The 23624-nt window shown below is 59.9% G+C and overlaps 2 protein-coding genes across 2 annotated transcripts in view; both read left to right on the forward strand.

Moving 5' to 3' along the window:
- Positions 1-219: 219 nt before the first annotated feature.
- CIMAP1D (CIMAP1 family member D) lies at positions 220-4627 on the forward strand (the record flags this gene model as incomplete). Its single annotated transcript, XM_080822305.1, has 4 exons — positions 220-346; positions 1204-1311; positions 3071-3184; positions 4143-4627. 4 exons carry the CDS (start codon positions 220-222, stop codon positions 4625-4627), a joined length of 834 nt encoding a protein of 277 aa, XP_080678431.1.
- A 2586-nt stretch (positions 4628-7213) lies between these two features.
- Positions 7214-23624, forward strand: part of SHC2 (SHC adaptor protein 2) — a 30414-nt gene continuing 14003 nt past the window's right edge. The window contains exons 1-5 of the mRNA XM_080818759.1: positions 7214-7735; positions 20314-20466; positions 20777-20847; positions 22539-22599; positions 22784-22903. Of these exons, the coding sequence (XP_080674885.1) occupies positions 7271-7735; positions 20314-20466; positions 20777-20847; positions 22539-22599; positions 22784-22903 (870 nt within the window). The 5' untranslated portion in view covers positions 7214-7270. The remainder of the gene's footprint in view (positions 7736-20313; positions 20467-20776; positions 20848-22538; positions 22600-22783; positions 22904-23624) is intronic.

Consider the following 23624-nt stretch of genomic DNA (forward strand, 5'->3'; position numbering starts at 1 on the left):
GCCAGGGCCCCAAGACTCTCTGCTGACAGACAAGGGACTGTCTGTGCGGTCCCTGGGGGGCGGGGGCTGAGGCCAGGGCTCTGCCAACACCAGCACAAGCCACCAGGCCCGAGGACAGTGCCGGGAGCTGCGGCCGGGAGCTGTGGCTGCGGCCGAGACGGCAGCCTGCGTGGCCCCTGCCTGGCCCCTGTGCCCCTTGCAGCCCCTCACCTGCTCGCCATGGGGACCCTCGGCTGTAACCCCGATCCACGGCTGACCACAGCACCCCAGGGCTGGCGGGCCGCCGAGTGCCCGATTCTGGATGTCAGCTTGAGGAAGTCCTGTGGGACGGCCACTGTGGAGAACGGTACGCTCCAGGTGTGGAGGAGGGGGGCCGTGGCAGGAGGTGCTCGTCCTGCTTTGTTCTCCCCAGCTCCACTGTGGTTTCTGGGATGTTCTGGGAGCCCAGCTGGAGGTGGGAGGCTCTGACAAGTCCCTGCCCTTCCCCAAACCTCAGTCTCCCTCCTAGTAGGGAGGGTGCGGGTGGGTGTGGAAGAGAGGGAAGCTCTTGGGTATGCTTCCGCCCAACAAGAACAGGGCATGTGGCGGGCAGGCTCCTTGGCGGGGCCGATGCTGCTACAGCGACAGGCAGCAGAGGCTCGTGGGACAGACAGACAAGAAGTCTTTGGTGGGTTAGTCGACCACGAAGCAGCAAGGACAGAATGGATGAGAGCGGGGCTGGGAGGTCAGGACGTTCTGCTGGGGCCTGAGCCTTCCCACCCTGATGCTCACCGTGCATCTCGCTGAGGCCCGGCTCCGGCCTCCTGCTTCTGTGTGCAACGGGACAGCGGGGGGCGGCTCTGGGGCCCTGACCTTCCTGCAGAGGACACCAAACACTGCAATTGTGACGGTACGTCTCTGTGTCTGGGCCTCGGTTTCCCCACCTGTGACGGCGTGTCTCTGTTGGGCCTTGGTTGTCCCAATGTGCCGTCAAGCAGGAGGACGCTGCTGGCCTTGTGGCCCCTCCTACCTTTGACTCCGGTTTGACTCACAATGCCCCTCACTCACATCCCCCCCGTGGGGGGGCGGGCAGCTCCCAGCCCCTACCCCTGCCATGGAGGGTGGCTGGCAGCCCAGGCGGGGGCTCAGTGGCTGGGCCCTGGGTTCCCGCCCACGTGCCAGTGTCTGGAGCTGCAGGCGGTGACCGCAGGACTTTGGTCGCAGGCTCGGGGCCAGGCTTGTACGTCCTGCCGCCCACTGTGGGCTACATCAACCACGACTGCACCAGGGCGCTAAGCCCGGCCTACTCCCTCTTCTGGAGGCCCAGCCCCGGTAAGCTTGGGGTGGGGGGGGGAGGGCCCCTCTGAGCCTCCATCTCTTGCGGACCCCGCAACCCCGCCTGGCTTGCTCGGTGACCCTGGGGAAGGTGTCCTCTGAGTCCTTGGGCGAGAAGGGAAGGCCGGACGCAGTGTGCTGCAGAGTGCCCGAGCCTGCCTTCTGGCCTCGCGGCTTCCCTGCTGCCCGACTGCGGACGTGACGCCCAGCAGCTCGTGCCCCAGCGTCCTCCCCTGCAAACAGTGACAGTGTACCCCTTCCAGAGCTATCCTCAGCATGAAACCAACAGGTGCCTGCCCACGTCAGTGAGCCAGGATCAGCGCCTGGTGTCCAGGCAGGGCACAGTGGAAGTGGGCTTCGCGGGGGTCCTAGCCTCAGTTTCCCCATCAGCAAGACAGGGCTCCTCGCACACGGCTGCGGAGAGGGCACGGTGACCATCTCTGCTGTGCGGACAGGCAGTGGGCGGTGGGGCTGGCCAGTCAGCGGGGTCCTCTCTTCTGCATCACCTGCCTTTCCCCTGGCAGGGACCGCTGTGTCAGGATACGGGCAGGTGTCAGCGCCGTCAGTGCCGCTCACGTGGGTGGCCGTGGCCCCAGCTCGCTGCCCATCGCTATTCGTGGTGTGGCTGTCATGTTCCTAATAGGAGTGCTCACAGACTCCATCACCCCATTTTCCAAAGCTGAGGTTCCCAGTGCACCGGGGTTGGGGAGGGTCCCGCACAAGGACTCTGATTCCCAGGGATGAGAGCTTGGGGTGGGGGTTGGCTGACGGACTTTGCCGGGCAGCAGCAGCTTCTCAGCCTTCAGAATCAGCAAAAATCCCGACCTGAACCGAAACAAAACTCCAGAAGCTCCAAGGGGTCCCAGAAGGCAAACGAGGGAAGTGGCCTGTTGCCTTCCACCGGGAAGGGCTCAGAACCTCGCCTCTGCCCAGAGCAACCTGGGTTCTCCCGGGGCACAGCCTGGGACAGAGGGACAGACTGGCTGGGAAGGCAGGGGAGGGTGGGAGCCAGTGTAGACTTAGCTGATTCCCCGGGAAGACTTCTTGGAGGCGGAGGCATGTGGTCTGGGCTGTGGAGGGTGAGGAGTTCAGTCGAGCCCCCGGGGGAGACGAGGGACGCGGTAGAGCTGGCAGCAGACGCAAAGGCCTGGAGCTGGGGCGTGTGGTGGGTCGGCTCGTGTGTGGGCCACCCAGTGGGTCCGTGTCACACTGACGACACGCAGAGGCACGTGCATTCATGGCTCAGCAGTGGCAGTGACATCAGTTTCACTGAGGGGCCTTGGCCCGAGGTGCCCCCCGTGGGACCGCCCCCCGTGGGACCGGCCCGCATGGGACCGGCCTCCATGGACCCTCCCCCCATTCCATCATCTCATCCTGCCACCGAGGAGACTGAGGCAGAGACACAGCTCACGGGGGCCGTGCTGAGACCCACACGGTCCCACCCGGGGGCAAGCCCAAGCACGTGGGGGGCCCTCCTCAGGGTCTAGTTAGTCTTACTGTGTGAGCAATTCCAACCAACCACCAGCGGGTTCCCCGGTCTGCGGCCGAGGTCAGGTTGACGGTGGGGCGGCTGTGATCACGAGGACACAGCAAGGCTCGTCAGGACAAAGTCGGGGCAACCAGACCTCAGTGGTCCCAGCTGGGGCTGCGGGCTGTCTGGAGGGTGGGTGCCCTGGGGTGGAGCAGGGGCACTGAGCGGGGTCGAGGGGGCCCTTAGAGGCCCCCTCAGGACCCTGGGCTCCTCCCCGCCCCCCAGCATCTCCACAGGACACCAGCCCTGGGCCCGTTTACTTCCTGGACCCAAAAGTCACCCGGTTTGGCCGAAGCTGCACCCCTGCCTACTCCATGCAGGGCCGAGGCAAGTCTCGGGGTAAGTACCTGATCAGGGCTGCCCTACAGGGGCCCTACCCTTTCAGATCCTGCCTCTGTCCTTTCCTTCCCCTCCTATCACCCAGGTCCTGGGACTTCAGCGTCTTTGGATGTCAAAATAAAGGGGCTCCGAGGAGGGGCTGGGGGCCTGAGAGAACATGAATGTGACACTGCGCACAGGTGGTGCTGTGAGGGCAGCCGGGGCTCATCCTTGGCATCTTCCAACCACCCACCTTTTCATCTTCTGCCCTATCACTTGCTCGCTCATCCACTCACTGACCCACTAGTTCCTCCATCCGTCCGTTCACCCGTCTAACCCCGCCGATCTGTCCGTCCACCCATGATCCATCCATCTACATGACCCATGCGCCACCCCCCACAACCTGTCAGCCCATTTATTCAGCTACCCAGTCATCTACCCATCCCTCCCTCCCTCCCTCCATCCCTCCTGCGAGGGCTCTGCCTAGGAGGAGGGGGTGGGAAAGGCAGCAGGAACGAGGGGGCTCTGGGGCTGTTCGGAAGGATGAGAAGCAGCTCCTGGGAGGTGGGAATGGAAAATGGAAGGTATGCCTGGCAGAGCTGAGTGTGGGCAAAGGCCCAGAGGCTGAAAGAGAACAGACTAGGGGCGCCTGGGTGGCTCAGTCAGTTAAGTGTCCAACACTTGATTTTGGCTCAGGTCATGATCTCAGGGTCATGAGATCGAGCCCTACGCTGGGCTCACACCCTGGGCATGAAGCCAGCCTAAGACTCTCTCTCCCTCTTCCCCTTCCCCACTCTCTTTGAAACCACAAAGAAAGAGGGAACAGACTACTCTACGGGGAGGTCTGGGACGCAGGAGAGACACCCCGGGGCTGCCTGAGAGGTGCTATGACGCTCAGGGAGCACAGAGGCAACGGGCAGCCACGCGAGGTCTCTGAGCAGGCGAGGACGCTGCCAACCCTCCCACCTCCTTCTCACAGGTCTGGAGGTGACACCAGGCCCCGGGGCCTACAGCCCAGAGAAGGTGGCCCCTGTGCGTCAGCGGACCCCCCCGGCTTTCACTCTGGGCCCCCGCCTGCGCCCACAGCTCCAGGACACCTCAGCTCCTGCCCCCAACACCTACACCCTGCCCTCCCTCTGGGGCTCCCAGATATTTACTAAGCCCCGCAGCCCCAGCTACACAGTGGCAGGCCGCACGCCCCCCATCCGCCCCCCTCAGGACCCTGCTGAGATCCCAGGCCCTGGCCAGTATGACAGCCCAGACCCCAACACCTATCGTCAGCGCCGGCCCGCCTTCACCATGCTGGGCCGGCCTCGTGCCCCCCGCCCCCTGGAAGAGACCCCTGGGCCTGGAACCCACAGACCTGAGCAGGTCACCATGACCAAAGCCAGGGCCCCAGCATTCACCATGGGCATCCGCCACTCCAAACAGGCGGCCACCATGGCTGCGGACACCACGCCCTGACACCTTTGGGGTCAGGACTCCTAGGTGCCCCTGAACCAAGCCTCAGTTTACCTGCCTTGTCAAGTGGGGGTGTGGGAAGGCCCCTCCCGGGCCTGGCTTTGGCTGGTGGGGGGCTTGGAGAAGTGGCAAGCAGGCGCCTCGTTCCTCCCTTTTTTCTGAACTTTGAGGTCCTTCTAGGCCACCTGCTTCCTTTGGTCTCTGGAGGCTGTGACCCCGTGGCCCTGTGCGGGGTGAGCTTCCTTCCAGTGCCCCAGTTTCTTCCTCCTGGTCACGCCAGGCCGAGTCAGGCCAGGCAGAGAAGGGACAACCCCAGCCCTCCCGAGAGGCTGGCTGGAGATGCGCTTCCTGTGTCCTAGAACTCAGCGTCCGCCCTGCTAGGGCCTGGGTCCCCGACACAGCTCGGGTTTCTGCTGAACTTGGGCTCTCCCCTGCTTCTCACAGAAGCACAGCTGCCCGCACTGGCTCCAGCCGCCAAATCAGGCGGGAAGCACCCGGACTCCCCTCTCTAGCTGCCTGCCAATAAACCTGTCTGTGGCACGAGAGCTGCCAGCATCACACACGTGAGCTCATTTAACCCACTGTCCGCGTCAAAGAAAGGAGACTTAAATGCCGCTCTTCGGATCCAGACCCCCCAATTCTGCAGCCCCTCGGGGACTGGATGGGACCAGGGGGACCCAGGGCTGGGTAAGGAGAGAGGTAGAGCCAGGGCTTCGAATGGGGGAAGCCAGGTAAGCTTCTTGGAAGAGGGGACATTGAAACTGGGCTTTGAAGAATGTATAGGAGTTTAATGTATTCTACTTTCCATCTATCAGTAGGTACCTACTGTGTTTCAGATATTGTTAAAGATTATCTAAGCGTCACAGCAACTCAGGAGGCAACTAATATTTACTGACATAAAATGGGGCTTTGGAGAGATTGGACCCTTGCCTGAGGGCACACAGTGAGCCCTCGTGGCCCTCTGATGCCAGGATCGGAATCTTGGTCTTTGGGCTCTGTTCTGCCCTTCTTTCCTAGGAATAGGAAGGAAACAGATGGATGGTGTCAGGTGACCAAGCCTCCTGGGTGATAAGCCCTGGTCTTACAAACCCCTAACCCAGAACAACCCAGACCCAGGCCCGTGGGAGGGACAGACTGCCACCAGGGGGACATGGCCCAGGGGTGGCACCTCAGGCATGGCCCTGGCTCTGTCCCTTTCCCCCAGCCTGGAAATGCCAAACTTGAACACATACCCTTTTATCTAAGGAGGTGGACGCACACCAGGACCCCTACACACACGCCCATGCCCAGGGGAACCCAGATGCCCCCCTCACATGCATACACATGTTCAAATCTGCACACAACAGACCAACAGGTCAACTCTCACGCGGTCTGCATACATGTAGAGACACACAACACACAAACCCAGATGGGGGCTCCAGGCCCTGACAACGTCACCGCACCCCACCCCGCCCTCCCGGCAGACCCCAGGGACTCGCCCCCCGCCGTACACCCTCTCATCGCGACCACGCAGAGGCCCGGGAGCCATCCCGGAGGCGTGACACGCGCAGGCTCCCGGGGCAGCACCCACCCCAGCCCCACCCAACGCCGGCTAATCCCTGGCGAGTCCCTCCCCGCTTCGCCGCCTCCCCCACAGGCTTCGCGGGCTACCGCCAGGCTGTGATCTCATTTCTGACTTATCGATCGGCTCCAGGCAGCCTCACCCCTCCTTCTCCACCTGCCCGCGCGCCCCGGCCCCCCTCCCTTTGTTTCCCGGCAGTCAGCCCCACCCCGGGCGGGGGAGGGGAAGGAGGCTGGGTCCTGGGGTGACCGTGGCCTTCGAACCCTTGGTGCAGGAGGAGTCAGACTTCGAGGTCTGGGTGGGGGACAAAAGAGGCTGGGGACGGAGGGCGGGCCGGCCTGTGAGTTCAGTTGGGTTGGTGCCGGACAGAACTCCCCAGAGATGGAGGAGGAGCCTGTGACCCTCCAGCTCGCGCCCCGAGCTTCCAGCCTGGGAAACCGAAGCCCAGGGAAAACGCAGAGGAGAGACTGGGCTTCGCCCCTCCCTCCCAGACCTAGCCAGCCCAACCCACACTCCTGGGCGCCGGTCTTCGTCGCGTGCCCCTCTCTGGGTCTCAGTTTCCTCCTTAGGAAACGGAGCAAGGCGGTAATTCGCCAGCATCTTCCCGCTGGAACAGTGGGAAGGGAGGGCCCGACCGTAGGGTTTGGAGCTCTCTCCTTCGCTGACCGCGTCCCCACCCCTTTCCAGGCGCCAGTTTTCCCATCAGTCAGAGACGGGAGGAGGCAGGTGTGTCTCCCACCTCTGTCCTTCTAGGAATTTGGGCAACGGTGGGTGGTGCGAAGCTGGGGTCGCTGACCCGGTCTAGGGTTGGAAACGTCGTCTCCCTTCCCGGCGGCTGGACCCGAGGCAGCGTCCGTGCCTCCGGCGGGCCTCAGTTTCCCCAGCCTCCCCGCAGGCGCCGGGACGCCCAGGGCCCGGGTCCCAGGGGCGCAGCCCCCCGCGGCTGCGCGCTGGGCCGGGCGGATGACATCACCGGGCCGGGGGCGGGGAGGGAGCGGGACGGAGGGGAGGGAGCGGGACGGAGGAGAGGGCCTCCTCCGCGCCAGGCGCAGCGCCCGGTCGGGCTCGGTCGGGCGACCGCGGCCATGACGCAGGGTCCGGGCGGGCGCACGCCCCCCGCACCCCCCGCGCCCCCCGAGCCCGAGGCGCCCACCACCTTCTGCGCGCTGCTGCCGCGCATGCCGCAGTGGAAGTTCGCTGCTCCCGCGGGCTTCCTGGGCCGGAGCCCGGCTGCAGCGCGCACGGCCGGGGGCGCGGGGGCCGCCGACTCCCAGCCCGAGCCGGCCGGCCCGGCTGGCGTCCCAGCGCTGGCGGCGGCGGTCCTGGGCGCCTGCGAGCCGCGTTGCGCCGCGCCTTGCCCGCTGCCCGCCCTCAGCCGCTGCCGGGCCGCCGGGGGCCGGGGCCCGCGGGGTGCGCGGGGGGTGGCCGGGCCCCCGGACGCCGCCGCCGACGAGTGGATCCGCAAAGGCAGCTTCATCCACAAGCCGGCGCACGGCTGGTTACACCCAGACGCCAGGGTCCTGGGGCCCGGGGTCTCCTACATCGTGCGGGTAAGTGCGCCGCCCGGGGTCCTTGGGACCATATCTTCCCCGGACTCCCAGGTTGGGGCTTCCCTCCGCCCTTCTCTTCGCCGCCCACGCCCAGAGAGCCCGCTCTCTCTTCTCCATCCTTATTCCTCTCCCCACCAGCCTGGACCCCCATCTCCAGCCTGCGCGGCGCTGGGGTCAGGGTTCCCAACGCGTCACGTGGGGAGGGGCGGGGAGAGGCGGCAGGTGGGTGGGGGGCACGCATGCGCAGGTGAAACATTCTCCAGCTCCGTCGGTGTTGCAGGGGGCGCGGTGGGGGGAGGACGCGGGTGGGCGCGTCCTACCCCCTCCCCACGCGTTAAAAGCGTCTTCGCCGAGTCGGAACCTGCGGAGGCCCTGGCCGAGGTGGGGGGCGCGGGGAAGGGGTGTCTGGAAAGGGGCCGCGCCCAGCCGGACCGCAGGATTCTGGGGGAGACTGCGGGGCTCAGGGTGGGGTGTAAAGCGAGCGGCCTTCGGTTATCCCGGTGAGCCTTTCAAACAGACAGAAGAGCTGGACGGACAGAGCATCTGTGCGTCTCTACCTACGACTGTAAACATTTTACCGTCTCTACTCAGATGTCTGTCCCTGAACCCCTAGAGCGAGCTAACCCTGAGGACGCTCGCTGTTCAGAGCTTCGCACGGTCTCCCTCCGGGGAGAGCCGTCCTCTTACCCACAGCCCATTGTTCCGTCTGAGAAACCATCAGATTCCAGAATGTCCTCAAACATCAGGCAGGAAGGAGTCACACCCCCTCAGGCGGCTTTTTGGGACGAGGACCCTGCAAGTTAATGCGTTTACATTTGGTTCTCTGTTCCCTTTACAGCTGTCCCCAACACCTCCTGTCCCACCTCTCCGAGGGCTGGGTGGAGTAGTGTCCCCTGCTAAATTCATGTCCACGGGCACCTGCGAATGCAGTTTTCTTGGAAACAGGGTCTTTGTAGACAGAATCAAGTTAAAATGAGGTCATCCCGGAGTAGGCTGGTGTTGTCCTAAAAGGGAAATGACACAGACCCACAGGGAGAAGCTGCATGAGGGCGAAGGCAGATGTAGCAGAGATGCTCCCACAGGCTTGGGGACCCCAAGGGTTGCCCCCCCCACCCCCGGGAGCTGGAGGAGGCAGGAAGGACCCTCTCCTGGAGCCTCCAGAGGGCGCGTGGCCCTGCCTACACCCTGATTTCAGACTTCGGGGTGTGCAGAGCTGGGAGAGTAGACGTTTCTGTGGCTTAAGTGGCCGGGCTTGTGGTGCTTGGTTTTGACAGCCCCGGGAAAGTACTGTGTCCCTGAGAGTGTGGACTTCCTGAATGTCACAGACCCTCCCTCCTCCACGCCTGGCTCAGGTCTGAGCATCGTATCGTCCAGGACCCTGTGAGATGTGTGGAGCCTCAGGCCCCACCGTGTATTGGCCGGGGCCCCACAGTCTGGGTCTGTCCCTTTTCTCGTGGGTCTTCGACTTGGTTCTTGGCCCTGTCTTTTCCTGAATCCTGGCAATGGGTCTGCAGGCGTGGCTGGGTTCAGGATTCGCTTTGTAGCAAGGGTGTCGCATGTATGGTGGACTTCCCCGCCCTGGAGAAGCGGCATCGCCCCTTGGCTGTGGGTGTGGGGTGGGGGTAGAGTGTTCCTAATTCAGATGCTTGGGCTGTGGGGCGCATGCTGTTAGGTTATTTCCGTGCTCGTGACGTTTTTGTCAGTGCAGCAAATACCAGGGCATGCCCGTCCTGCCGGGCACTGACGACCTGATGGGAAAGGAGGATCTGGTCCCTGTGCTTACAGGCTTAGATTCTACAGGGAGACACTAAATAGTAAATAGTAAATAAAGAGAACAAGTAAATGGCAGATACTGACAGGCGCTAATTAAAATAAAATGATGCCAGGGTAAGACTGGGTGTTTACTTCAGAGGGGGTCGTAGGGAAAGGGATCTCTCAGGAGATGACATTTCAATGGAGACCTGAAGCCATGAGGCCCCAGACATGAAACAACTGGGGAGAGAGAGTTCCAGGCAGGGGCACAGCAAGTGCCAAGGCCCAGTGGCAGGGAATGCACTTGGCATGTTTGGGTAACAGCAGGAGACCCGTGTGTGTGGAGCTTACAGAGAGAAGCGGCAGAGGAATGAGAGATTTGTAGGCAAGCTTGGTGTGGATGGTTTTAAGCAGGGCTCAAAGGGTGGAGTTTGGGGTTTTAAGGGGTCTTTCTGGTGGCTCTGTGGAAATGGGGTGGGGGTGAGGGCCAGAAGGGGTCGAGAGATGACCTGGATCAGGGACACATGGGGGCGGAGAGAAGTGGGGACCCTTCTGTGGCGGTGGAGCCCACAGGCGTCTCTGATGGATGAAGGGCCCTGACCCAGGCCCCATGGGGTCTGAACCAGCCCCTGTCTCTGCTGTGTTTGCCTGGAAGCCTCACGGACCTCTGGAAAGATCACTGTTTGAGATGAGAAGGCGGGGCCCTGGCAGGCAGAGAGGGGAACGCGGCATCTGAGTTCTGGGCACCCAGTACGGTGCCGGGCGTGGACCGGCCTGCGCCATCGTCACGGCCCTCAGGGTGCCCGCCCGCTGTATAGATGAGGACACCAAGGCACGGCAACGTGGAGGAACCCGTGGGACCCTCTCCTGCTAAGGGTCATGGTGGCCACTGCACCCCAAACCACACTCAGAGCTTTAGGTGAAGGACGTCGACGTCTCACGTGAGAAGGGCCCCTCTGTGGCCCTCAACTCAGCGGCTCGCTGACCTCCCTGTGGATCCGGGCTCTGTCACTCTGGGTTGGGGTGAAAGTGACCTCGAAATCCGTGTCCGCCTGGAACCCCAGAACGTGATCTGGTTTGGAAACAGGGTCTTTGCCGATGTAAGTAAGGGTTCCCGGTAAACGGTGAGGACACCTGGAGAAGGGTCTGTGTGAGGAGGACGCGGAGAACACAGCGACTGTGCTGCGCGTCCGGGGCCACCAGGGGCCACCAGGGGCCACCAGCGGGCTCCACCCAGTGCAGAAAGGACCCTCCTTTTGGGGGGGCTCCACCCAGTGCAGAAAGGACCCTCCTTTGGGGGGGGCTCCACCCAGTGCACAAAGGACCCTCCTTTTGGGGGGGGCTCCACCCAGTGCACAAAGGACCCTCCTTTTGGGGGGGCTCCACCCAGTGCACAAAGGACCCTCCTTTGGGGGGGCTCCACCCAGTGCACAAAGGACCCTCCTTTTGGGGGGCTTCACCCAGTGCAGAAAGGACCCTCCTTTGGGGGGGCTCCACCCAGTGCACAAAGGACCCTCCTTTTGGGGGGGCTCCACCCAGTACACAAAGGACCCTCCTTTGGGGGGGGCTCCACCCAGTGCACAAAGGACCCTCCTTTGGGGGGGGGGGTCCAGCCCTGAGCACCTGGATCTCAGGCCTCTGGTCTCCAGGCCGTGAGAGAGCCCGCGTCTGCTGTTCTAAACTGCCGTGTCTGGGGGGCGGCAGCCGCCCCAGGAGGCGAGGATGCCACCCTTGATGTGACTTGGCTCTCAGACCAGGTCTTCCTCTGGCTGTCCCATCATCCTACAGAAAAGAGCCTTCTTCCCATCTGGTCCTTTCATGAGTGAGGGAACCTTTCTCAGAAATGCCCAGCCAGATTCCCCTCATGTCTCTTGGCCAGACGTGTGTCCCATGAACTTTGCCTAAACCAGCTGAGGGGTGGACCTAGAGCATCGCCGCCCAAAGACCTCCCTGAAGTGATGGAATGTTCCAGATCTCTGCTGTCCAGTATGGTAGCCCCACCTGGCCACTGAGCCCTTGAAATGTGGCTAGTGTGACAAACGAATGAAATTTTTTTTAATAATGTTTTCTTTTTTTTTTTTTAAGATTTTATTTATTTATTTGACAGATACAGATCACAAGCAGGCAGAGAGGCAGGCAGAGACAGAGAGGAGGAAGCAGGCTCCCCGCTGAGCAGAGAGCCCGATGCGGGACTCGATCCCAGGACCCTGAGATCATGACCCCAGCCGAAGGCAGAGGCCCAACCCACTGAGCCACCCAGGCGCCCCAAACGAATGAAATTTTAGTTTTACTTACTTTTAAGTTAAATTCAGGTGGTTGCACGAGGCACGTGTTTGCCTTACTGGACAGCTCAGTTCTAGTTGTCCCTGATCTGATGTTTCTGAAGGGCAGATGTCTGAGCAAACTTCCGCTGTTAAGAAAGTGAACCCGCACTGTGGACAAGCCAGAATTTGCATCAAGCTCTGTGGCCCACCAATCCTGTCTTCCTCCCACTCATACCGTTTTGATGCATTGGGCTTCTGCTTTCATAAAAACTCCACTGATAAGAACTTTCTGCTTTTTAAATTAAAAAAAATAATTTTTTTTTATGTATTTGAGAGATAGAGTGAGCAAGAGAGAGAGAGTGCGCTAGCAGGGGGAGGGGGAGAGGGAGAAGCAGGCTCCCCACTGAGCAGGGAGCCCGATGCAGGGTTCGATCCCAAGACCCTGAGATCATGACCTGAGGCAAAGGCCGATGCATCACGACGGAGCCACCCAGGTGCCTTGAGACCTTTCTCTTTTGTGAGGTGCCCTCTTTCATGCCCTGTCATAAGCTCTCCATGAATGAAGGTTTTTAAACGGTGTGCCCAGCTCTGCTCGTGGTGCTGTGGGACACAGAAAGACATTGACCCCGGCCAGGTGGACTGACTGGCTGGGGAGGGATCAGAGCTCAAACCTGGACACATGCCGGTGAAACAACGAGGACTCCATATCACTCAGTTTTTCCTGAAGTGTGGTTTTCATATGCTGGTGATATGCAAGGGAACTGTGGGAGGTTAACTGAATAGAGATGTTTTTGGCTGAAACACAGCTTATTCCTCAAAGACAAGAGGTAGGGTGTCTCCAGGATGACTTAATTCAGTGGCTTGACAGCATCCCTAAAGACCTAAGGTCTTTCCATCCTTTTGTGCTGCCATCTTCAGTATGCTGGCTTAGCTGCCCTCATGGTCACAGAATAGCAGCCACTGCTCCAGGCATCACACATGGATCCAAACATGTGCCTTGGAAGAAAAGAAGACCATCCCTTCCTTAGTTCTCTTCCCCCCCAGACCTCAGTGGCCCCAAATGGCAAAAATCCATTCATAGCAAGGGAGATGGGATTATCAAATTGGCTGAAGCCGATGATGAACAGTATGTGGTGCCCAGATGTCTGGGGACTTGTTATAAAGGCACATTCTTGGGCTCCACGCCAGAGCTGCTGTGTCAGAGACTCTGGGGGTGGGCCCCGCAGTCACAGTTTCCAGGTGATTCCGACTTCGGTTTAAGACAACGGCTTGCAGTTCTGTTGGATTGAGCGCTCCTTATTTAGACCCAGTATTTTGTAACCCTCCACCATGAAATGAACCTCAGGTCTATCTGTAAGACCTCCCTGCACATTTGTTTCCCTGAGAATAGATAGGATGTAACAAAGCAGCAATAAAAAGGAGAAACACAGTGACAACAATCCGTAATAACGCAGGATATGTTTCGGTGTGTACATGTATAGACTTCGCTCCTGTAGACGCATTGGGACCTGGGCAGAAGCTGGTGCCTTCATGATGACCAGGGTGCACGCGGCTGCTGTGGACACGGGGTCCAGCAGCTCAGACACCACTGGCGTTGCTGTAAGCAACGTGATACTCTGAACTAGTGGACAAGTCCTGGTAACGTCTGAGCTATGCAAAATAGTCTTCTGTCAATATGCGTGATAGTGTCACTAAATTCAGTGTGTATTAAGACCGTCCTGAAAAGTTAAACAGAATCCCCACGTGACCCAGTCCTGCCCCGTCTGGGTGTCCCCTCCGAAGAAGCGAAAGCAGATACTCCAGCAGGTTCCCACGCCCTGTGCTCACAGTAGCACGAGTCGCAGCAGGTGACTCTAGGAAGCGCCCCGCGTCCGTCCACAGATGGACACACACAGCGCGGTCCGTCCCCACGCGGGAACACGGTCCAGCCTCAGGAAGGGAGGGACACTGACCCCTGCCATGACGCAGAGGGACCCCGAGGACATGGGGCTCAGTGAGAGGAGCTGGACCCAGAGGGACCCGTCCCGCAGGACCCCACTCCCAGAAGGGCCCCAGAGGAGTCCCGTCCACACGGACAGAGAGGAGAGGGTGGGGGCTGGGGCTGGGATGGGGAGTCCGTGCTTCATGGGGACAGAGTCTCCATGTGGGGGAATGGAAAGTTCTGGAGATGGAGGGCGGGGGTGTGAGTGTGCTTCATGCAATAGTGACGATGGGGACTTGCACGTGCATCCTGCCACAGTTAGAAAGTAAACGAACAAAAGTTGCCTCACACACCTCGTGTTACGGGTGAAGTGAGTTAGATTGGGGGCACGGTGATTGCACAGGGTTGCCCACATGCACGAATGCCCGGCAGGATGTTCTGAAGTCCCAGGGCACTTAGAATCATTGATTGGCGTGAGCGGGAGACTCCCCGTGCTCAGAGTGGGGCGCCCCGCTTTCTGGTGATGGTGCAGCTGTCTCTTGGCTGGTGTCTGGCGGGCGTTTGCGCACAGCTGGGTTTAGGTTGTGCATTCGGGGCTGAAAGCACAGGGCTGGGCTGCGTCTTCCCCATCCAGCAAAGTAAGAGGCAGGATGGATGCCAGTCCTGATACGGTTCTGGAAACTTGGGTCACCTGGTGTCCCCCCAACTCCATGTCCACTGGGACCTCCGAATGTGACTTCATTTGTAGATGAAATCTGGTAACGACGAGGCCATCCTAGGTTAGGATGGGCTGTAAATTTTTTTTTCTTGAGACAGCGCACAAGCAGGGGAGGGCAGAGGGAGAGGGAGATTGTCTCCAGCTGAGTCCCCGCTGAGCGCAGAGCCTGGTGCAGGGCTCTATCTCAAGGCCCTGATCATGACCTGAGCTGAAATCAGGAGTCAGACACTTTACTGGTGGAGCCCCCCAGGGCCCCAGATCGTGTGGAATTTAGAAGGATTGGTGTCCTTCTGAGAGGAGAGAAGCGTGGACACAGACACAGGGAGAAGCCATGTGACAACAGAGGCGGAGATGAGTGTGTGGCTGGATGGGGCTGGGGCCACCCTGTGAGGACCCGGAGGACGGGCATCCTTGCCCTGGAGCCTTCGGCAGGAACACGCCCAGCCCACGTCTGATTTGGACATGTGGTCTCTAGAACCAGGAGAGAGCAGGGCCCCGTTGTCATCCACTGTCCCGATCCTGGTGGTTTGTCACGCGGCCCCTGGAGACCCACACACTGGCCAGGGGGATGTTTGTCTCCTTTGTAAGTAGGAAGTCTCTGTGGGGTCAGAGCCTCAGAACTGAGGGGTGGATGTAAGGCGTGTATGGGATTCTCAGGTTCATGGCAGGATGCCCTTTTGCTCACCAGGAGCACGGCTATTGGCCACACAGACCAACCCCCTCTCCGCCACGCCAGGTGCCTGCAGCGCTCCCCCTACTATCCCGCTGCAACCCCCTAGGCTGCTCTGCAACTTCCCCAGGAGGGGGTTTAGAGGCTGTGCAAGCTTCCTGGGTGCCCACAAACTTCCACTGGCTTGTCTTAGCGGAATCTCCTGCACAGACACTTCCCCTTATGATCGTGCCACGGCCATTCCGGTGCTGGCCAGAAGAACTTGAGAAGGCTTCAAACCAGAGGCCGACGGGAGGGTAGGCAGTTTCCTCTTTTCCTCAAACAAATAAAAAAACTGAAGATAGAGTTCAATACCATAAAATTTGCCCACTTAAATTGTATAATTCAGGGGTTTTTAGTACATTTGCAGAAACCCTTACCGTGATCTAATCCGAGAACGTTCCATCTCCCCAGGAAGAAGCCCCGTCCCCATCATCTGTCCCCCTCCCCCCGCCAGCCCCCGGCCCTCATGGGCCCCCTTGCCCTTCGTGGACATGTCGCATGCATGGACTCACACCCCACGTGCCCTTCTGTGTCTGGTTCCCTCCCTGAGTGTCGTGGGCTCGGGGTCCGTCCCTGGGACAGGGCGTGGGAGGGGGCACCTCGCTCCTGCTGGCGGCCAGGGACGCTCCCGCGCGTGGGGGACCCGCTACATGGGTCTTATCATCCACTGATGAGGACTTGAGTGGTTTCCTGCCATTTCCTTAAAAAATAAACCCAGTTATGTTTATCAATGGAGTCTGCTTAAAATGTTGAGCCCACAGTAGTGTGGGCCATACGGCAGAGGACGATGTGAGGAGGAGGACCAGGTGGTGGAGGTTCTCCCCGCCGGGAGCGCAGAGAGCTGGGTGCTCGACAGATCTCCGCGGGCCTGGCTCGCTGTGGGAGCTGGCTCTGTCCCTTCCCCGCTCCGGGCCTCAGCTCCCCCGCTGGGAAATAGCTCCTTCCCTGTAGAGTTCTAGGGTGGGCTGTGGCCTGCCTGTGCCTCCATGTGTGCCCAGGGGGAGGTGGGATACAGAGCCATGTGGGGTCTCTTCCTGACCTGTGTTAGTGTCCCGGGAGGCTCTCACCAGTCACCACACACGTGACAGCCTGAGTCAACGGCAGAGTCTGCTTCCCCGGCTCCGGGCTCCGGAGCCTGCTGGTCGGAGGTGCAGGTTTCGCCGGGCGGGCTCCTGCCGAGGCTCCCGCAGGTCGTGCAGGTGCTGCAGCCCTCGGCTTACAGATCCATCACTCTGAGCTCCCCTGGTGTCTTCCTGGGACGCCCGTCTGGGATTTAGGGGCCGTCTACAGGCTCTGGGGTGGGGTTGCAGGTGCACAGACCTTCAGCGAGGGCAGCGTCCAGCCCGGCACAGCCGGTGTCCGGTGGGTGGTGCTTCCTTGGCGGAGGTCATGCTCCCTGGTGACCCTAGGCTGAATCTGACCTCTGAGCTCTGACCCCTGCTGTCTATTTAAAAGTAAAAATTCTGTTTCTGGTCACTATTTACAAATTACGAGGTTTCACACCAAAGCCCCCGGATTTCTGTCTCCTTTTTAAAAAAAATCAGGCGTCTGGTAGCACTGGGCCCCCATGGCTGTGGAATATGCTGTGTAGGCCCCCACCTGTGGTTGTGCCAGAGACCCCAGGGCCTGAGGGCGTGGGTTCAAATCCTGCCTCCGCCACCTACAAGCTTGTGGCTTTCATTGAGCCCCCTTGGCCTGTGTTTCCTGAGGGCTAATAGTTGTCCCTGTGGCGCAGGGACATGGTGACGGTGCCTTGAAAGAGGTCATGTGTGATCAGTAGGTACTGTCAGCCTGTGCAGGAGCCTGCCCTGGCCGTCTGCTAGCCTCCCCTCTCTGGCTCCTTTGGCGTCTGAGTCTGCAGTCTTGTTCCCAGCCCTCCGGGGTGCCCCTGTTGCATCCCTTCTTGTGCGAGCTCCCATCTTTCCAGCACAAGTAAGTCATGCTCCCCACCCTTCGCCAAGCGGGGACTGGGGGCACACTGGAGGATTTCAGCCTCCCAGGGAGGACCGGACATTAATTGGGGTGAACTTGGGGGTGGTATGGGAATCAGAACCCTTCATCCTGGGCTTAGAACACTGACACCCACTGCACGGACTCCGTACCCAGAGGGAACATACCTGTTGGGCAGCCAGCGTCCCACCAAAGCTGTCCCCTCAGTGAGAAAATCCACTCTTGGGGTCAGGGACTGCAGCAAATTCCCTGTGAGGTCCCAGTTGTCTAACACATGCCTGGCATATAGGCCATGCCCATCCATCAGTCCATCTGTCTATCTATTATCTGTTCATCCACCCATCTGTCCATCTGTCCACCCACCCATCCATCTATCCATCCATCCCCTGTTCATGCATCCATCAGTCCATCTGTCTATCCATCATCTGTTCATCCACCCATCTGTCCATCTGTCCACCCACCCATCCATCTGTCCATCCATCCATCATCCATCCATCATCCATCATCCATTTGCCCACCTGTCTGTCCACCCATCCATCCATCCCCTGTTCATCTCTCCATCATCCATCATTCATCCATTTGTCCACCTCTCTGTTCACTGACCCATCCATCTGTCCATCCATCCCGTTCATCCATCCGCCCATCATTCACTAGTCCATTATCCATTTGTCCACCCACCCATCCATCCATCCCTTGTTCATCCGTCCATCCATCATCCATCCATGGTCCCTCCTCCTATCCATCTGCCCATCTCTCTATTCACCCATCATATATCCACCTGTCCTTTATCCATCATCCATCATCTGTCCATCCATCCATCCATCCATCCTCTCTCTATCCTCTACCTATCCGCCCCCCTGTCCATCCATCATCCATCCAACCATCCACCCCCCCATCCATCCATCCATCATCCAACTATCCATCCGTCTATCATCTATTTATCTATCCATCTACCTTTCCATCCATCATCCAACCATCACCCAACCATCACCCATCCATCTATCCATCCGTCCATCTGTCCATCCATCCATCCATTACCCATCCATCCAACCATCCAGCCCTCCATCCATCCAACAGAAGGTGAGACAGATCTATTCACTCCCCTACTTAAAAGTCTCTCATGGCTCCCCAGTGTTTGCAGCATGAAACCCAGCCCCTCATCACAGCCCTAGGGCCCTGCAGCCTCCTTGCTTATGTCCTGTCATCTCTCTTTGCTCCTTGATTCTCTGCTCTTGCTACATTGGAGTGAGTCTGTGGCCTCTCCATGTTTGTTCTCACTTCTGGGCCTTACACTTGCCGTCCCCTTGCCTGGGTCTTTGCTTGGCTCGCTCCTCCTCTTCCTCTGGTCACTGTCTCAGTTAGCACTTACCATGTAACACATCATCCCACAATCTAGTACAGGACAGCACACATTTATTATTTCTCGTGTTTCTTCATTCACATGGTAATGGGCCAGTGTCAGCTGGGATGATGGGGATGGGCCATGTATCTGTCCTCTTGGAGCAGGCTGGCCTGGCAGTGTCTCAGGTACCTGAGACCAGTGAGGGACAAGATCCAGGGCATAAGTGACCTTTAGACCTAGACGGAGTCACCTTTGGTGACATCTCTTTGGCCCAAACAACGTTCCATGGCCACCCCAAGGGCTTAGATGGGGGAGGAATGGCTTATGACCGTGTTTACAGTCTGTCAATAGCATGGGGTTTCTCTCCCAGAAGCAGCCACTATAACCTGCTAGAATTATTCATCGATGCTCGAGCAAACATACACACACTCACAGTAGATACATGCATGTGTCCTTGACCCCTTGTGCACGTGAATGGTGACTCACCATGACCTCTGTTCTACACCTTGTTCCTGCTACTTAATGATAGACCTTGGAGATAATCTCATATAAATATATAAAAAATTCTTGTCTTTCTTACAAATGCATACCCTTGCATTCCAAGAACCATGATTTGCTTTTATTTAGCAAGAATATAGGGCACCCAGTTAGATGAAAAGTTCCAGTGAACACCAATAATTCTTGGTATAAGTATGTCCCATGAACTATTTAGGACATACTTATACTAAGAAAATATTCATTGTTTAGTGGCATTTCCAGTTGAACTGGATCATGCATTGAATCTGACACACCGGATGTGTCGAGTTTTAGGATGTCTCTGATTTCTTGCTGATTTGTTCAGTGCTACGGGTCCCAGCAGAAAAGGAGGGTGTGTGCGAAAGGTGTACCTGAGGGGACACTGAGGGGGGCAGGACGCACAGAGGAGGTCCAGGTATGGGGAGCCAGCCCCTGGGGCCACCATGAAGGGCAGCTTGGGGGCAGAGGGCGTGGGCGGGCGCTGACCCACCAGGGCATCTTGGGGGCAGCACACACCCGCCTGCCTGTTCCCCTTCCAGTCCTGCAGGCTCAGAGCCCCATGGAGGGCCGGACCTGGGCTGCCCCACACTGCGACTGGTACACACACACCCGCAGCCCCTGGGCTGATGTATCTGTGGGGCGAACTCCTAAAATGAAGTTTCAAGGTCACAGTGTGTGTGAATTTGTGATTTTTTAAAAATGGAGGTAACATTTACAACAGTTACCCATTACCCATTTTCTATCCTGTTCTATTCTATTCTGTGCTTTTATTTTAAGTGAGGTCTGGGCGCAGCAGGGGGCTTGAGCTCATGACCCTGGGATCGAGAGTGGCGTGTCCCACAGGCTGAGCCACCCAGGTGCCCCCCATTACCCTTTCTCAAGTGTACGTATGCTTTAATGGTATTTAGTACATTCACAAGGTCACGCAACCATCAGCACTCTCTGGTTCCGGAACATTCCCTCATTCCAGAAAAACCCATTCCCATTAGCGCCGACCCCTCTCCTCCCCCAGCTGCTGGCACCTGCCGGCCACCTTTCTGCCTCCGGGGTTTGCCCGTTTTGGAGGTTGCACCCGTATGTTCCGGGGTGCACGGTGAGGGGTGCTGCCACGAGGCCGTCGGTGCGTAGGGCGGACACCCCAGCACCCAGACGCTGGCTGGAATGAGGCTTCTGGCCCGGGCTGGTCCCTGACGGCCTCCTCTTGCGGTGGTCGAAGCCGTCGGGGAGCTCTGCCACTGTTTCCGCCTCTGTTGTCCCGCAGCGTCACCTCTTGGAGACTCGGAAGCCCCCTTCTGTGGGGATGGCGGCCTCTGCGGGGGTGGGCACACTTCCCCCGGAAAGGTCCAGACAGTCCGAGGGTTGGGTTTCATGGGCCAGATGGTTTCCTCCCTATCTGCCTGCAGGCCCTGTGCTGGGTGTGGGGGCTTGAGTGTGAGCAAGAGCCTTGCCATCCCGGTCACCCCCCTGGCCCTCCTGGGCTCGTGCTCCCGTGGAACGGAAAGCGAGAACTAACAGCAGACAGTTGGACCAACAGCAGCCTGAGCCTGGAGGGATCGGTCAGCTTCCGGAAACCACTTGCTTAGCGTCCAGGAAGGTGGCTCTGAGGAGGTGGATGCTGAGCCTCGAGATGGGGAAGGAACCTGTCTGCAAGTTGAGGGAAAGGAAGGGCAGCAGGCGCAAAGGCCCCGGGGCAGCGGGGCGGGATGTTGCCGAGCACAGGGGCAGGGCTGCAGCCCAGGGGGGACGAGAGGAGAGAGAGCAGCGCTTGCTGGAGGAAGGGCTTGGGTTCACCTGTCCCCCGCCCTGGACCCCTCTGGGCTGGTGCTTGGGGCCCACCTGCTAACTGCTTGTTCTCTCTCCCCTCAGTACATGGGCTGCATCGAAGTCCTCCGCTCCATGCGCTCTCTGGATTTTAACACCCGCACCCAGGTGACCAGGTGAGCCTCGGAGACCGGCCGCTGTGGGGCCAGGGGCTCGGGGCAGCTGGGGAGGGCAATGCGAGGCTTCGGAGGTGGCTCAGGTAGTTTGCCCTGGGAGCCCAGGATGAGAGGCGCGGTGAGGTTCCCTCCTGCCGCCCAGCTTGGGCCACAGTGTGGCGTGGACTTGGAATGGCCTTGGGGTGGGGCGCGTGGTGTCTGAGTCCCCATTCTGTCCTGCCCTCCAGGGGCCCCTGCTCCCCAGACCCTGGATTTTCTCTCTCAGGTAGAGAGGATACCTGGTCCCTCGCAGTGTGTGGGACCTGCGGGTGCTGGGTCGTTCCTGGTTAGGACTCGGGTCAGGGCCGACAGGGGCTGGGAGCCTGTCCAGGGCGGAGACAGCATCTCTGTGGTCCCTGCTGTCTTTGGGGCAGAGAAAGCACGGTGATCTCATGGTGCTCTGAGCTTCCGGGAACAGTAACGATGAGTTCTGGGTACAACCAAGGCCGAGCCCGAAGGGAGAGACATCTTTTTGCCTGTGATCACTGAGTTAGTCTGTTCGCTGTAGACACGAAAACACTCTGCCGAGATGTAATTCACGTGTCAACAGCTCACCCACTAAAGTGCACAAGCCGATGTGTTTTGGTTTCTTCACAGGGTTGTGCAACCACTCCCTCCCCAATTCCAGAACATTCCATCAGCCCCAAAAGAGGCTCTGTCCCCATCAGTGGTCACCCCCTCTCCCACACCTCCCTCATCCCCCGCCCCCACGAGCCCCCTTCCTGTGCGTGGAGGAGCCTGGTCTGGACGTGTCACACACGTGGACTCACACCCCATGTGGCCTCCTGTGTTTGGTTCCCTCCCTGAGCGTCGTGGGCTCGGGGTCGTCCCTGGGCGGGTGCGTGGGGGCCGCACTCCTGCCTGCGGCCGGGGACGCTCCTGCGCATGGGGGACGCCTGTGTATCTGTTCACGGGTCGGTGGACCCTTGGGTGTCAGTGGTTATCACAACTTGAGCTGCTGAGAACAGGTCTTGTGTGGATGTGTGTTTCCATTTTTCCTGGGTGTGTCACCCGGATGTGGGGGGCTGTGTGCTGATCCCACGTCTTGCTGTTTGGAGAGCTGCTGGACCATTTCCAGGCGGCAGTTCCGTTCACCTTCCCGCCGGCTGGATGCGAGGGTCTGGTTTGTTCTCGTGGCACCAGCATTTTCCGGGCCCAGTGTGGTCTGACCTTGAGGGTCCCGTGACGTCCTGGCCCCCTGGGGGACTGGCAGTTTCCCAGCGGTCTGTTGCTTACTGTCTGGGGGAGCCCAGAGCAGAGTCACCTCTCACGCCACAGATGGGGATCTGATGGGCCTGTGGCCACGTGGAACTTGGGGTCCAGGCTCTGGGGCTGTGCTCATCCCCCTGTCTGCGTGCTGTGGTCTAAAGTTGGGCTGTGGTCCAGGGATGTGTTGGTCACTGAGAAGGGAGGTGCCAGAGGGTGAGAGCCAAGGGTGGTGTGTTGGGGGTGGGGGATCTGCAGGCATGCACGGGGTGGGGGCCGGTAGCCCTGATCCAAGGCTCTGTCCCTTCCTCCCCTTTCCAGGAGCCCTAGCTTCCCTCCCTCCTGTGAACCCGTGGCATCTGACCCCCACACTCTGTGAGCTCTTGTCTCCTCCCCAAGCGCCCCCCTCAAGCTCACTGAGCCCCCTCCTCCCTCTCCCCATGCAGGGAAGCCATCAACCGGCTCCATGAGGCGGTGCCTGGCATCCGGGGCTCCTGGAAGAAGAAGGTGGGTGAGGGTGTCCCGGTCCCTGGGTGGTACTGGTGGGCGTGGCTGGAGCAGTGGGGGCTGGCGTGGCCAACCTTGGGCCCTGCCCCAGCCCCCCCCCACCCCCGCAGCCCACCTTCTGCAGCAGGGCAGAGCTCGCCAGCCTGCAGGCCCCGCACTGCCCTCTGCCCCGTCCCCACCCCAGGCCCCCAACAAAGCGCTGGCCTCCATCCTGGGCAAGAGCAACCTGCGCTTTGCGGGCATGAGCATCGCCGTGAGCATCTCAACGGACGGCCTCAACCTCTCCGTGCCCGCCACGCGCCAGGTGGGTGCCGCCAGCTGCAAGGCCGCCCGGACTTCTGGGGGAGGCTGGAGGGGTGCTGGGTGCAGGACCGCGTGTGGACGCGGTCACCTGGGGTGTGCAGAGACCCCACCCCGAGCCAGGAGCTGAGCTGCCCTCGTGGCAGGCACAGTGTGGGGCTGCCGCCAACCACCACGCCCCCGCAGAGAGTGACCCAGACGGGGTGGGTCAGCAGTGCCCAGGGGAGGGCCCTGGCTTGGACTCTTGGTGGAAACCAACCAGTGAAATAAGGGAATAATTACAAATCCCAAAAAGAACCATGGGGCCCAGCAAGGGATGTTGTAGGTGTGCAGTGGGCTCTGTGACCAAGCGGGGGGATCATGGAGGACTTCCCAGAGGTGGTGACACTAGCTCGGAGGGAGGAGGTGAGCAGAGGACATCCCAGGCAGAGGCCCTCTGTGGGGAGACAGAGGTGGAGAAGTCACAGCCTTGGAACCTGTCAAGACAGCACCGTGACCCTGGAGAGGGCTGGGATGTGCGGCTGTGGGGGCACACGGAGGGACGGAACCCAAGCCAGGGTGGGTGTGGTGGACCTGGGGAGCCACTGACTGCTCCCTGGGTCACAGAGGAACCTGAGCACTCAGGACAGCCGTGGATGGTGGCAAGCGAGCACACAAGCGAACATGGAAACGAGTGTGCGAATGTGCACACGGGACAAACATGCAGACGAGGGGTGCGTGCATAA

The sequence above is a fragment of the Martes martes genome, assembly GCF_963455335.1.
Source record: "Martes martes genome assembly, chromosome: 1".
NCBI lineage: Eukaryota > Metazoa > Chordata > Mammalia > Carnivora > Mustelidae > Martes > Martes martes.